General features: G+C 37.9%; 1 protein-coding gene across 1 annotated transcript; it reads right to left on the bottom strand.

Moving 5' to 3' along the window:
* Positions 1-7,832: 7,832 nt before the first annotated feature.
* Positions 7,833-13,312, bottom strand: LOC110917766 (riboflavin biosynthesis protein PYRD, chloroplastic). The gene is made up of 3 exons (XM_022162220.2): positions 12,684-13,312; positions 9,446-9,744; positions 7,833-8,579 (listed from the first exon to the last, which is right to left on the bottom strand). Exons 1-3 carry the CDS (start codon positions 13,098-13,100, stop codon positions 7,976-7,978), a joined length of 1,320 nt encoding a protein of 439 aa, XP_022017912.1. The 5' UTR covers positions 13,101-13,312; the 3' UTR covers positions 7,833-7,975.
* Positions 13,313-13,344: the final 32 nt, after the last annotated feature.

The following is a 13,344-nucleotide window of genomic DNA, read 5'->3' as shown; positions in this document are numbered from 1 at the left end:
TATATATATATGTATGTATAGATGTGTGTGTGTGATGAGAGAAGAAGGAGCCCCGTCGAGTTTGGCTGCTGGGTGACGGAAAGGACGAGCCGGAGGAGTGGGGGGTGGTGTGGGGGACCGGCGCCGGGCCTAAGCCGGCCTCCATACCGCTTGGTCTTAAGGGTTAAGATAGATAAAGCTCCACTGCCTACGTGGCATTGACGTCACATTTTAACTAGCTGCACACTCTAGTAAAACCATGCTATATAGCCTACCAAGTGAGAAAAGGATTAAAGAAATGCTTGATGCAAAAAAAGTAGGATCAGGCTTTTAGAAAACGATTATCAAATTGGCACCCTAGAGGAGGTAATCAAACTACTTGGCCTAACATAAACTTCTGATTAATCTCATACAATGAATAATATCCAAAAATAACTTCGATGGTAATATGTATATATTTGTCTATAGAAGATAGAATGCCCCGCTTGCGGTGTGCACATATAACTAGTTTAATACCCGTCCGGTGGACGGGTTACGTTCAACAACGTAAAAAGAAGCTAATTTTTATTAAGTGTAGACAAATATGATCTGATTAAACACCAATATAATATGAGTTAATAACTTGCCATGAATTGAAAACAAAATACTTATATAGTTATATCTGCAACTCTGCACTTTTCAATTCCAATACTTATATCTGAAACCACACTTTTCGATTACACTATTTCCAATTTCTAGGCTAGTCCACCCACCCATCCATGTTTCTTTTTACTACACTTTCAACTTTAAAAATTACATTTTTAATGCTTTGGAGACTGTTTACAGTTAGCACCATGTTTTTGTGATACTTTATACTTATGTGGGTACCAACTTCCAAATGATCGGCCTTCTTGTTGAAATACCATATAACTTAGCTTCGAATCAGTTGATACTATAACTCGTGAATCAAGTAAACTGGTTCGAAATATAGATAAGTATCTAATATATAAAATGATTGTCGCAATCTGATGATTTGAAGCACTGAATTAAATAACTCGTTAATCAAGTAAACTGGTTCGAAATATAGATAAGTATCTAATATATATAATGATTGTCGCAATCTGATGATTTGAAGCACTGAATTAAATTGTTCATATCATAACAAAAAAGGGGCAATATCAATCTATATAGATTAAAATGCTAATATTATGATTGTATCCATTAATAACACAAATAGTCACCAAGTAATAATGTATGGTAAAGAAAAGCAAAAATATGTGGAATGTCATGAAACATGCACGCACTACGCACATCTTATTTAATTGGGATAAGTAAGAGTAAGTTTGGATAAACGTCCAACTTCCATTTAAAACATACAAAACTCCATACGCATCGGTTGGTAATATTAATTAACTAATATTTATATGCAATATTTATATGAACCAAAAAATGGCAAAACTAACTTTATTTGAACTTCAAATGGTGGTAGCAGTTCAATTTTCCGACCAACTATAGCATTAAATTGAATGGTGATTACACTGATCATGTGCTTAAGAAATAATTGTCCAAATTTGGAGTCCCTTTTGTAATAGTGTGCCAGGGACATGGAAAGATATTTGTGTGGATATTTAGTTAGACTAGTTACCAAAATAACACACATATTAAAAACTACTCCGATTACAAACTTATAAAATATCTCACTTTAAATTTTATGTTTCAAATAACAAATGAGATGCATAAAGTCATACCTATGATGCTTCACACTACATACTCTGCTCAAGAATTTTGTGCTCTGACATACCCATACATGGTTATAATCAATAAATGAGAAGACAAATAATGAACAATAGTTTCCTATTCACCAAACATGTAATCTAGACCACAATAATAGAAAATTAATTATAAGATAACTTAACCAACAGTTATTAATTATAAAATACAATGATGCGACGACTAATTATATTATACCCTTATACAAAAAGCAAGCCTTTAACAAATCATCACATCCCTTCAATTGCAAGGCACCGTTTCATTCCCCCTTACAAAATAATGTATGCCCCGTTTCATTCAAATCAGATAACCGACATTAAAGAAACCGATAAACACTTTTACATGAATGAAAAACCGAACAACCGGACTTTACATAACCCGGTGCACCGACCAACAATCAGACATCCAAACCGACGAGACATCCAAACCGATGGGCCGAATAAAACCATTAATAAAATCCGACAAAAACCTTCACATGAATGAAAAAACGAACAACAATCGGACTTTACATTTTTATCTGAACCGGGCGCCGGAAACAATCGGACTTTACATCCAAACCGCTGTGTCTTCTCCATAATAAAACCTTCATCGCCGACAAACGCATTCATCAATCGTCATAACTCTCCGATTTATTATATATCATATTAAAACCTTCATCGCCGGAAAAAAAAGTGCACTCGCCACCGCCGTAGTACGATCATGGACTTGGGTTTTTTGGCACGAAAAAATCGTCAAAAACAGACACCAATCTTCACCCATTCGATTTCTTCTTCACAAATCTCCTATTCAAATCAAACACTTTATGTCGATTCATCCAGATCTGACGACCAAACCGATGGTTGTTAACGGCCGTGGATTGAAGATGATGAAACAGCGACGGATTAGGTTTCAATTTACAAATGAATTTTGAAGAGTGATAACGGGATTTGGGGATTTGGTTTCCGTTGAAGTGGTTCTTGACATCACGAATCGCCTTCAGCCCAGTGGTCATGGCAGTGATGGTTTGGGCTTGGGACTGAAAAGTCTCAGGTTCGAATCCTGAGCCACTCCCGAGTTTTCTATTACAGTGCGGTTACTCCGGCTCTGGTGCCAGCATGAGGTCTGGGTGCAGAGTGCGGAGGCCGCAACGGCAGTCAGATGGCTGTCGGCTGGAAATTTTCTTAGGGAGCGCCTGGTCACTTTCGGATGCCACGCCCGAGGGTGACTAAGGACCCATGGATGTATCACTCGAATACATGTAGGTGCGAAGACCTCTCGACTGTTGGAGTCGGTGGCCGTTCAAAAAAAAAAATTGCTGATAAAAATGGTTGAATCAACATCAAATTCCTTTGCAAACCTTAATGGGATGTGTAATTTGCAATTGCTATATCAATGGAATTCCTTTGCTTTTCCAAGACGATTACTGATTCAAATTCATATTTATTTTTTATTTCATTCACTTTATATGAAAATTATTTTCTTAACTTTTTATTTTAATTGTTCTTATTAATTATTTTTTCCACTTCCATTCAATTTTATTTTATTTTTCCAAAAAATAAAAAAACATTGTGTGTACTGATGTAAATGTGCATTTCAATACGAATTTTATTCAAAATAATTTGTAAGCACTCAGTGGCGGACCCAGGAATTTTTTCATAGGGGTGCGGAGCATTTTTAAAAATTTTAGGCCCCTAGGTATATGAGTAAAAAAATCGGTTCGTATCGGGTCGGTCAGGTCGGGTCATGTAAAACAAACGAACATCAAACTAAATTTATATAATAATCAAAACATGTAAACTTTGTTACAAACATAATTAAAACGTCGACGCCCTACGGGTTTTCATTTTTTGAAATCTATCCAAAACATCATTTAAAACTAATTTTTTAAACAATTCTTTCTCTATATAACACAAGTTCATTGCTCCATAACATAATGTTTCAATTTTAATTTTCAACTATTCAAGCCTAGAAATCATAACGTTAGTTGTAATCACCCTAAAAATATATAAACAACATAATCACCCTAAAAATCATCTAAACAACCATAAACAACGTCAAAAACACAAAATTTCAAACCTATTTAACAACTTTATTACCTTTTTTTCTCCTATAATATCAACCAAAATCATCAAAATAACAAAGAAACTTATCGGATTCCGGTTAGATTTGGTGTCAAACGACGGTGGTATGGTGGCTGATTACGGTGGTCGCCGGCTGCTGGACTGTTGTCGTTGGGTGATGTTGTTCGTTGGCAGTGCAGGGACGCAAGAGAGGGAGGGAGCGGGAGAGAATTTCTAAAGGTTTTGGGCTTTAATTATTTTATTATAGTTTGAAATATTGTTGAGTTTGGTTAATGGGCTAAGACTTAGTGGGCTAGCTAGTTAGGAATTATAAGTGGGTAAATGTATGGGTATTTGGGTTTAGTTAGTAAGGTATTAAAATTTATATAATTTAGGTAGTATTTTTTTTAAATAAGAGTTTACTAAAAAAATTAAAATATAAATTGATAACACTTTTTACCTAAGGGGTGCGGACGAAAAATTTCAAGGGTGCAGTCGAAAAATTCCAAGGGGTGCGGACGAAAAATTCCAAGGGGTGCGGACGGGATTTTCGAAGGAATTTAACACTAATTTTTTTTTTCCCCGGGGGTGCGCCCGCCCACCTTGAAGTGGGCTTGGGTCCGCCCCTGTAAGCACTAATGTCGTCTTTCATCTTTTACTATTCAAATATAACTTGGATGTTATTTAAAGTTGATTATCTGAAGTGGATTTTTAATAGATGTCATAATATCATAGCATAAAAGAAAATTGAATTTTATAGTTCGTACACTAATTATTCGCTGCAACGTGGGACAGGTTCTTAGCAATAAACTGGTTGGTTCCCCGCTGCAACGCGCGGGTGGGAACTAACCTCGTATATACATAAAAAGTAATTTAAGACACCATAGTTGAGATCACACCTTTTCAAAAAGTCACAACCCTTCAAAATAATTACATACAAAAAAATAATAAAACCCTTCAACACACCCGTTAAAATCTTACTAATCGACACACCCTTTAAAAATAAAATATGAAATCTTACTTACACTCCATACCCTATTAAAGAATTATAAAAAGAATTAAAGGAACTAAATAAATTGCATTTTCAAAACACCGACACATCGTTTAATTGATTTTGAATCTTTGATATACCAAATGCTAAACCGCCAAAAAGTGGTGGTAACTTCAAAGTTGACAAAAATTTAACTGTGAACCATTGTAATACATAGCAGTTCATGTAGCGTTTATGTATAATATAAATGATAAAGCAACGCACATGTTACGAACCAATATTTTATTTTAGCTGATGCATCGTTTAAAATATTATAATACAAATTAACCACTGCTTCAAGAACATTAACGCAACCCTTCACCATCAACAACATACCCCTAGAAACTATACTGATGTGTCGTTTTTTTGTAAGCACTGCTTCACGAAACGCAACCCTTCACCGTAGAACTGAATTGGCGTGTCGGTTTTTTTTTAAGCACCGCTTCACAAAAACTAAGGCTCGCAACCCTTTACCAAAATCCCGTATAAATATACAAATCAATTCCAAAATTTCACTGACGTTCAGATGTATTAGCGTTTCTTTGCATGAAAAAGATTAAAAAAATATACATGAAATGGGTATCATATATTCATATACATTATTCGCAGGTCTCAAGTTTGCAGATCTGTTTCTTTCTAATTGTCGTAGTTGCAGATCTGTTCTCAGATCGCTTTCTGATTAATAAAATCCTCGGAAAGACCAACCGCTGCAGCCCTTATGTTTTTCCGACGACAGTCACCACACCGCCGCACCCCATTGTAACCGTAACCACCACCGATCACCTACTTCCGTATGAACTCTCGGCTTTCTGAATCTCGGTATAGTTAATCTTCGCCTTTCAGACTCAAACTCATGTTTCGAAATGGGCTCTTTGGACAGTTCGGATTCCAAATTCGCTAACCCATAAACTTACGGATCAACAAAATAAAACAGGTGGTGTGCATGTAGACTCAGTTGATAAAATATCTTTCAAAATTAATTAAGCGATTGCATAAAAACAAACGAAGTATCGTACATTCGGGCATAATTAACATAAATCGATTAAGTGCATATTAAGTTAATAATTATTTGTTTTATATTTCAAATATAATATTAAAATCATCAGCGGATGAAGATGGAAAACAAACCTTCTTCTGTGGATTGCAACAGTCGGTGTCTAAGCCTCTTTGTTCTATCACATTGTCACAGACTTCATCGTCACCTGCGCTCTCTCCCTGTGTTCTATACATCCAGGCCATATCTTCGTATGACACCAAGCTTTCCTTTGGTTTCAAGGAATCAACCTACACAAATTCATGACCAAATTATTACAATTTCAATTCTCTTGAAATCATTAGGGAATCATGGAGTGCAAGCCTGAGAAGAATAGGATGTGGCCATCATTATCTGCAAACTTGTTGATAAATTCTTTAAATGTGATTGTTTTTTCTTTCTTTTTCTATAGAGAGAGAATGGGTATGGATGTTGGGTAGTTGGAGAAAAATTGAAGCTATCGGTGAGTGCAGGGTGCCAGGGTTGTACATTATATAAGAATGCTCTCAACTGAATTCACAACACTATCCAGGTTTGTAGGAGTTCTGAAGATCATGGGCAGAAAAAGATTGAGTTAACCACCAACTAAGAAAACTGATTAAAACCGTCCTAAACCGTCATCATAGCGGTTAATTTTGTGAGTTTAAGTGGCTGAGATTTAATCTCAGCCAAATCCAACGGTGGATATCGATTTAGAAAGCGGTTACACTTAATGGGAACCATATATAATATATAATGTATATATATGTGGGCGCTCGAGGGGCAAAAGTGAAATGGTACTAACTTTAACGTTATTTTACTAATATCATGAAAATAACGTTAAAAGCGACGGATGGTTAATCATGCATCATGTAGTGACGTTGATAGCTGAAAGACACAGGGGTACCTGCACCAATCAGTCTCTGTCCCGATTGTTTGAGTGTTATGTGTCTTAGACTATGGGGTATGGGGCTTGGGTTGGGGCGTGGGTTGGGGGAAAACGCCCAAGCCACCACCCTGGGTGGGCTTGGGTTGGGGCGTGGCGCTTGGGGCTTGGGTTTCAAGCCGGGCGTGCGGCGGGGGTGACAAGCTGACATGGCGGGCTCTCAATGGCCAAACCAAAATAGCCGTTGGGCTAGCCGTTGGCCAACGGCTATGTTAAAAAAAATCACTATAAAACTCACATTTTTCTTCCATTTTTTTACCACATTCAACCACATCTTCTACATCTTCTGTAATCATCTTCAATTCTCCTTCTACAAAACGAAAAAATGCATCCTTATAACCGTGCTTATGACTCGAACAACCCGTATGCATTCCAAGAAAATAATCCTAGCCCACCACCCAATCGTCCAATGCCTCGTCCATTTTTCATACACTCTTCTATGCCCGTTGAAATGAGTTATGCATCGTATATTGGGAATCGTTTGTATACTAACTTCCCACACACCGACGATTCGATACCTACCCCGTTTACACAATAGCCCATCAACCTTTCACCAACCTCCATCGACCTTTCACAAACCGAAACCGTCCCCGAAACTCAACCACCCAACGATGCTTCTTTATTTAAAAATATTAAAAAAATTAAATTTGTTGTTTTAAAAAATATTCAAATAGCCCAGCGGGTCAGCCCAGCGAAGCCCACCAAACCCACGCCTCAAACCCCCGCCCCACCATACCGTGTTGAATGTGGGTCAGCCCATGTCTGCCCCCCCCCCCCCCCCCTAAGCCACGTGTCAACTCATGCCCCAACCCAAGCCCAACCCCCGCCCCACCATACCCCATGGTCTTAGGTTCAAGGCTTGATACAAAACTACAATCGAGCCGGGGTCTCACTGGAAGTAGCCTCTCTATTCATATGGGGTAGAGGTAAGGCTGTCTACATCTACCCTCCTCAGACCCTATCTTAGCTTGTTTGCTATTGGTGGGATTTACTGAGTATGACGATGATGATGATGTCTACAGAAGACAGACACATTTCAACAAGTTGGCAAACACATATACTCTTTGATCAAATCAATGAGTAATAATAACCTTTGTAATTAACAGCATTCTTCAAATTCGCACACCCATCACTTACATTATACAAAAAGACCATCGTTATCCAGTGAATTATGAATCTAGTAATCGAGTTACTCATTAAGAGTAAGGAGATCGCTTCGTTTAGAAGTAGGCCTCGATTAATATATTTATACCATCTCTTTTAGTAAAGTTCTTCAAAACTGCTTTGTGGCTAATCTTCATTGCCTCATGGGCTGTGTCATTTTCTTTGCCTTCATTCCAAACTGGCAAGACAGCCAAGACTTCCATCACCAACTTCTGCAACAACTTTACTTCAACCCCCTTCAAGATCTCATCAAAGTCACCATACCCCCCTCTTAAATCCAATAATACACTGCACAGTCCTCGACCTTTCAAATTCTCCAATATTGTCATTAACTTCATTTGATCCAGAACAAGTGTCTCAATGCCCTGTTCAGATCCCACAACAGATTCTTGGTCTGTGAATATGATAAGTTTAGGAGCCGACTCTTCATGGGTATGTTTGGGAATCTGGATCACAGGACTTGGATCTTTTGCGATTATTACATAAAGCGGTTGGTTGGATTTTGGTTCTTTTGATTCAGGAAGTGGATGTTTAGCTAATGATTTTGAAGAAAGTATAACTGCATCGTGTTCTTGTAATAACTTTGAGTAGTATCCACCAGCGTCCATGGTTTCTTCCCCAAGATCATCTGAGAAGACACCATCGATAGTGAGGGTATATCTGTAATTTTCAAGATACATTATAACAAGAATCCAATATTTACATAACAATTCTAGTCTTAACTAAGAGGCGGAAAGTGGGTGGGTCGGTAACGCGTCAAACAAGTAATTGTTTGTGTGAGTGTATGACTCTAACTGGGCTGGATCAATTGGGGTTGCCCTGATACAACTTTTGTTCGAAATTTATAGATTTCTGTAAGAGTAAAATGCCATTTTCGTCCCTAAGGTTTGGCCAGTTTTGCAACTTTTGTCCCAAGGTTTGTTTTTCTGCATCTGAATCCGAAAGGTTTAAAATCTTGCCATTTTCATCCGGCCCGTTAACTCCATCCATTTTTCTCCGTTAAGTCAGGGGTATTTTCGTACAAGCATTTAGCATAATGTACAAGTATTCAAAATACCCTTACTAAACAAAAAACAAGTAGGTAAAAAAACGGAAATACCCCTGACTTAACGGAGAAAAATGGATGGAGTTAACAAGCTGGATGAAAATGGCAAAACTTCAAACCTTTTGGACCTATATGCGAAAAAACAAACCTTTAGACGAAAGTCGCAAAACTGGCCAAACCTCAGGGATGAAAATGACATTTTACTCTTTCTATAAATAGTTAGGTGTGTCAAATTTAAGTACAAAAAAAAATCTATTTTTTCAATAATAATCTAAGAATAATATGATTTAGGAGGTTTTATGCATTAAAACTAGCAAGCATTGATCCATTCATAAAAAAGGGGCCCAAACTGTCACATCCACCCCCCCCCCCCCAACTGGTCTAATCCTGCATTGCTAGCTTCAAAATATAGATACAAAACTCATACCAATTTTAAAACTGAAAATCAGTCGATAACCTTAAAAGACAACATAAAGCTTACCTTAAAGTAACAAAGAGATTCCCAGTTTGCATTTGATGTATCCATGCCTCGTTAAGTTTCTTGCACATTTCTTCTTCAACACCGACGGTAACATCAATTCCTGCATCTCTTAGTTTGGCAACACCCCTTAATGCTACATTCGGGTTTGGATCGACCATTCCCACCACCACTCTTTTGACTTTTGCTTTGATTAATGCTTCGGAACATGGAGGAGTTCTTCCAAAGTGATTACATGGTTCTAAGCTCACATATGCAGTTGCATTCTCTGCCAATTCCCCAGCATCTCTCAAAGCAAAAACCTGCAAAAGAAAGTATAATTTGAGCATGAAATTTAAACTCCAAAATACAATTCAAACCTTGTACATATACATTTTGACTAAAGATTCTAAAATACGGTATTTCTATTTTCGAGTTTGTTAACCTATCAAGGTAGGTAATCCAATCAAGATTTGCTCTTTAAATGATTGTTTTGAACTTACATATACTAATAATCCAAACTCAAGTAAATGGATTTTGGTAAAAGCTTGTAGTTCATAGTGTTCACAACTAACGATCTCTATGACCTTATATGATCCGAACTTTAGCCAAATAGAAGCTTTCAGTCAGTTGTTATTATATGTGATACTGGGTTCATTTTCTATCTATGCAGTTAATATCGGTGAGATATTGGTGATATATCGGTTATATCGGTCATATTGGTCCCTTAATAAAATATCGGTGTCAAATATCGGTCAAAATATCGGTACCGATATTATCGGCAATATTGACCGATATTTGACCGATATAACCAATATATCACCGATATTTGACCGATGTAACCGATATATCACCAATATTTGACCGATATAACCGATATATCACTGAAGAGTTAACTGCCATTTTCGTCCCTGTGGTTTGGTCACTTTGGCTATTTCAGTCCATTTTTCAAAAATGCGTCATTTTCCTCCCCAACGTTCTGGAAAGGTGCCATTTCAGTCCAAAAATCATAACCCAGTTAAGTCGGTTAGTAAATAAGGACTGATTGTGTAAATTTGTAACATAAAGGACTGATTGTGTAAATTTGTAACACCACCACCACTAGCCCTGCCACCACCACCACTCCGCTGCCACCACCACCACCACTCCGCTGCCACCACCACCACCACCACCACCCCCACCGTCGCCGGTTCTCTCTCCCGCCTCCCTCTCTCTCTCTCTCTCCGACTGTGATGATGATTGATGAAGATGAGTTGCAGGTACCCCGCCACCACCACCCCCACCCGTACACCGTCATTCACCACCATACCCATCATCCGTTCAAACCGTGTCAAACCACCACGTACCCCATCGTCTAACCCCACCGTTGTTTCACAAGTTAGAGAGAAAAGAGTAGAAAGTGAGAGTGTAGATAAAAAAACAAACCACCATCTTCATCTCCACTACACTGCCACACCACCCGAAATCTCCACGTTCGTTCCTCCTCAGCCGTATTCCACCACCATAAGCCTCTACACCTGTAACCCATTCTTGTGAAGTTGCTGCTGTTGTGATTATAGAACATAGCAGAATAGAGAGAAAGGGTTTGCTGTTGTGTGCTAAGAGAGTAAGAAGTGTGCGAGCGGCTGATGCTTTTAGATTTTTAAGGTTTGGGTGTAAAGATGATCTAGAGAGAGAGAGAAACAATATTGGACGGTTGGATCTGGATGTTTTGAATATTTAGGGTTCCTTTTTTTTTTATTTCTCTTTTTATGGTAATTGTAACATGCATTTGCAGCTTTAAAAATTTTCTGCCATTTTGAATGGCAAATTGTGTAGCTTTTCAAAAATTTCACCATTTTAAATGGCAAATTTTGCAGCTTTTCTTATTTCGCCATTCCAAATGGCAAATTTTGCAGCTTTTCTTATTTCACCACGGTGGGGGTGGTGGTGGTGGTGGCAGCGGAGTGGTGGTGGTGGCGGCGGTGGTGGTGGTGGTGGCAGCGGAGTGGTGGTGGTGGCAGGGCTAGTGGTGGTGGTGTTAGAAATTTACACAATCAGTCCTTTATGTTACAAATTTACACAATCAGTCCTTATTTACTAACCGACTTAACTGGGTTATGATTTTTGGACTGAAATGACACCTTTCCAGAACATCGGGGAGGAAAATGGCGCATTTTTGAAAAATGGACTGAAATGGCCAAAGTGACCAAACCACAGGGACGAAAATGGCAGTTAACTCATCACTGAATTATTGGTGTTAAATTGCTATATATATATATTAATTCTGCATTATATTAAAATTACCGATATCTCACCGAGATAACCTATATTTCAAATATCGGTCCTTTACCGATATCCGATATTTTACCGCATTAACTGCATAGTTTTCTATCATAAAACCCCGGCTTTCCTCGTTATAAAATCACAACTATATTGCAAAAGAACGCAACTTTTCCAATTTACAAAGGAAAAAAAAAGGTGTGATTTGACTAAGAAGGTCAAACTAACTAATAACTAACTTCACTATTGATAAACATTCTAATGTAATTACAAGAAAATTAGACAACTACATTAAACTTCATATAATACCATAGATTACCACAACAAAACTAAATCTAAAAAAACACAGATTTGACCCTTTACAATTCAATGTAGCTAAGACTGGATCCAAGGCACATGTTGGGGGGATGCATTTGATGAGTTGGCATGGTGCACTTGGGAAGGATGGAGTGGAGTGAAGAATAAAGTGAGGGGCATGTATATGAGAAGTGCAGCAAAGTGGAGAGAGAGGGTGGGCCCATTTATTAAAAAATAAATTTTAAGCCAAAAACAAAAAGCCAAACGGCTATGATGTGGAAGAGAGAGGATGCATGTGCGAAGGATGGGTTGGAGTTAAAAAGAGGAGAGAAAGTGTATGTGAAAATGATGGGTAAAAAGCGTGACAATGATGACTAGGATGCATGTAGTAAATCCAGGCCTTTATAGTTTGTATTGGAGCCAGCAGAAACAGTTATAGCACCAAATGTATCAGCCTTAATTTTCTCTTTATAATTCGATGTAGCTATCCAAAAGCTAACAAAATCTGGTTATTTGATGTTAAAAAAACAAACTTTATAAAATGTTCAACTTGAATATGAAATGTAGCAACATACCCCCCCTCCCCCCCCCCCCCCCCAATAATTATATGCATCGAGTCCGCCCCCCTTTTTTTTTTTTCTTTAAAAACTCTTCGGTCCGCTGTTTAAAAATAAGCTAACCCAAACACCCACTAATTAAGTACCTCAGCATGAGGTTGACCAGCTTTGGGATGAAACCCTTCACCAACAATCACCCCATCTTTAACAATAACACAACCAACCATAGGATTAGGGCTAGTACACCCAATAGCTTTTTTAGCAAGCTCCACACACCTTCTTATATAAAACCCATCATCTTTCTTATCATCATCATCATCTTTCCCCTGTAACCCTTCCATTCCAATCCCAGCTGATACCACCTGTTTCCTCAAATTGGTTGGTGAATCAGATACCCTTTTAGTTGAATTGCAAAACCCATGTTTCAATTTGAAAACACAATGAAACTTTTTAGTAAAATGGATTGGAGGTGGGTTAGGGTTAGGGTTTAGAGAGTGGAAGTAAGATGAGGGTTTTGTAGGATTGGTATTATAATTTGAAATTGGAAGTGTTTGTGCATACATTGTTGTTTATAAATATGAATGAAATGTAGAAATTATAATTTGAAATTGGAAGTGTTACTTTGTGCATACATTATTGTTAAAGAATTTCCGATTGGAATCGTGGATTGTATCGACAAATTATGAATTTGAAGTTCGAATTTGTCGCCGGCGGAAAACTCGATGATGCATCAGAATATTGTATGGGCGTGACGGTAGAACGAATAGTTTTCATGTTTGAAGTTCGAATTTGTCGCCGGCGGAAGTT

The sequence above is a fragment of the Helianthus annuus genome, chromosome 16 (genome assembly GCF_002127325.2).
Source record: "Helianthus annuus cultivar XRQ/B chromosome 16, HanXRQr2.0-SUNRISE, whole genome shotgun sequence".
Classification (NCBI taxonomy): Eukaryota; Viridiplantae; Streptophyta; class Magnoliopsida; order Asterales; family Asteraceae; genus Helianthus; species Helianthus annuus.
Note: the sequence above shows the minus strand (reverse complement) of the source record. Positions and strands in the feature narration are given on the sequence as shown.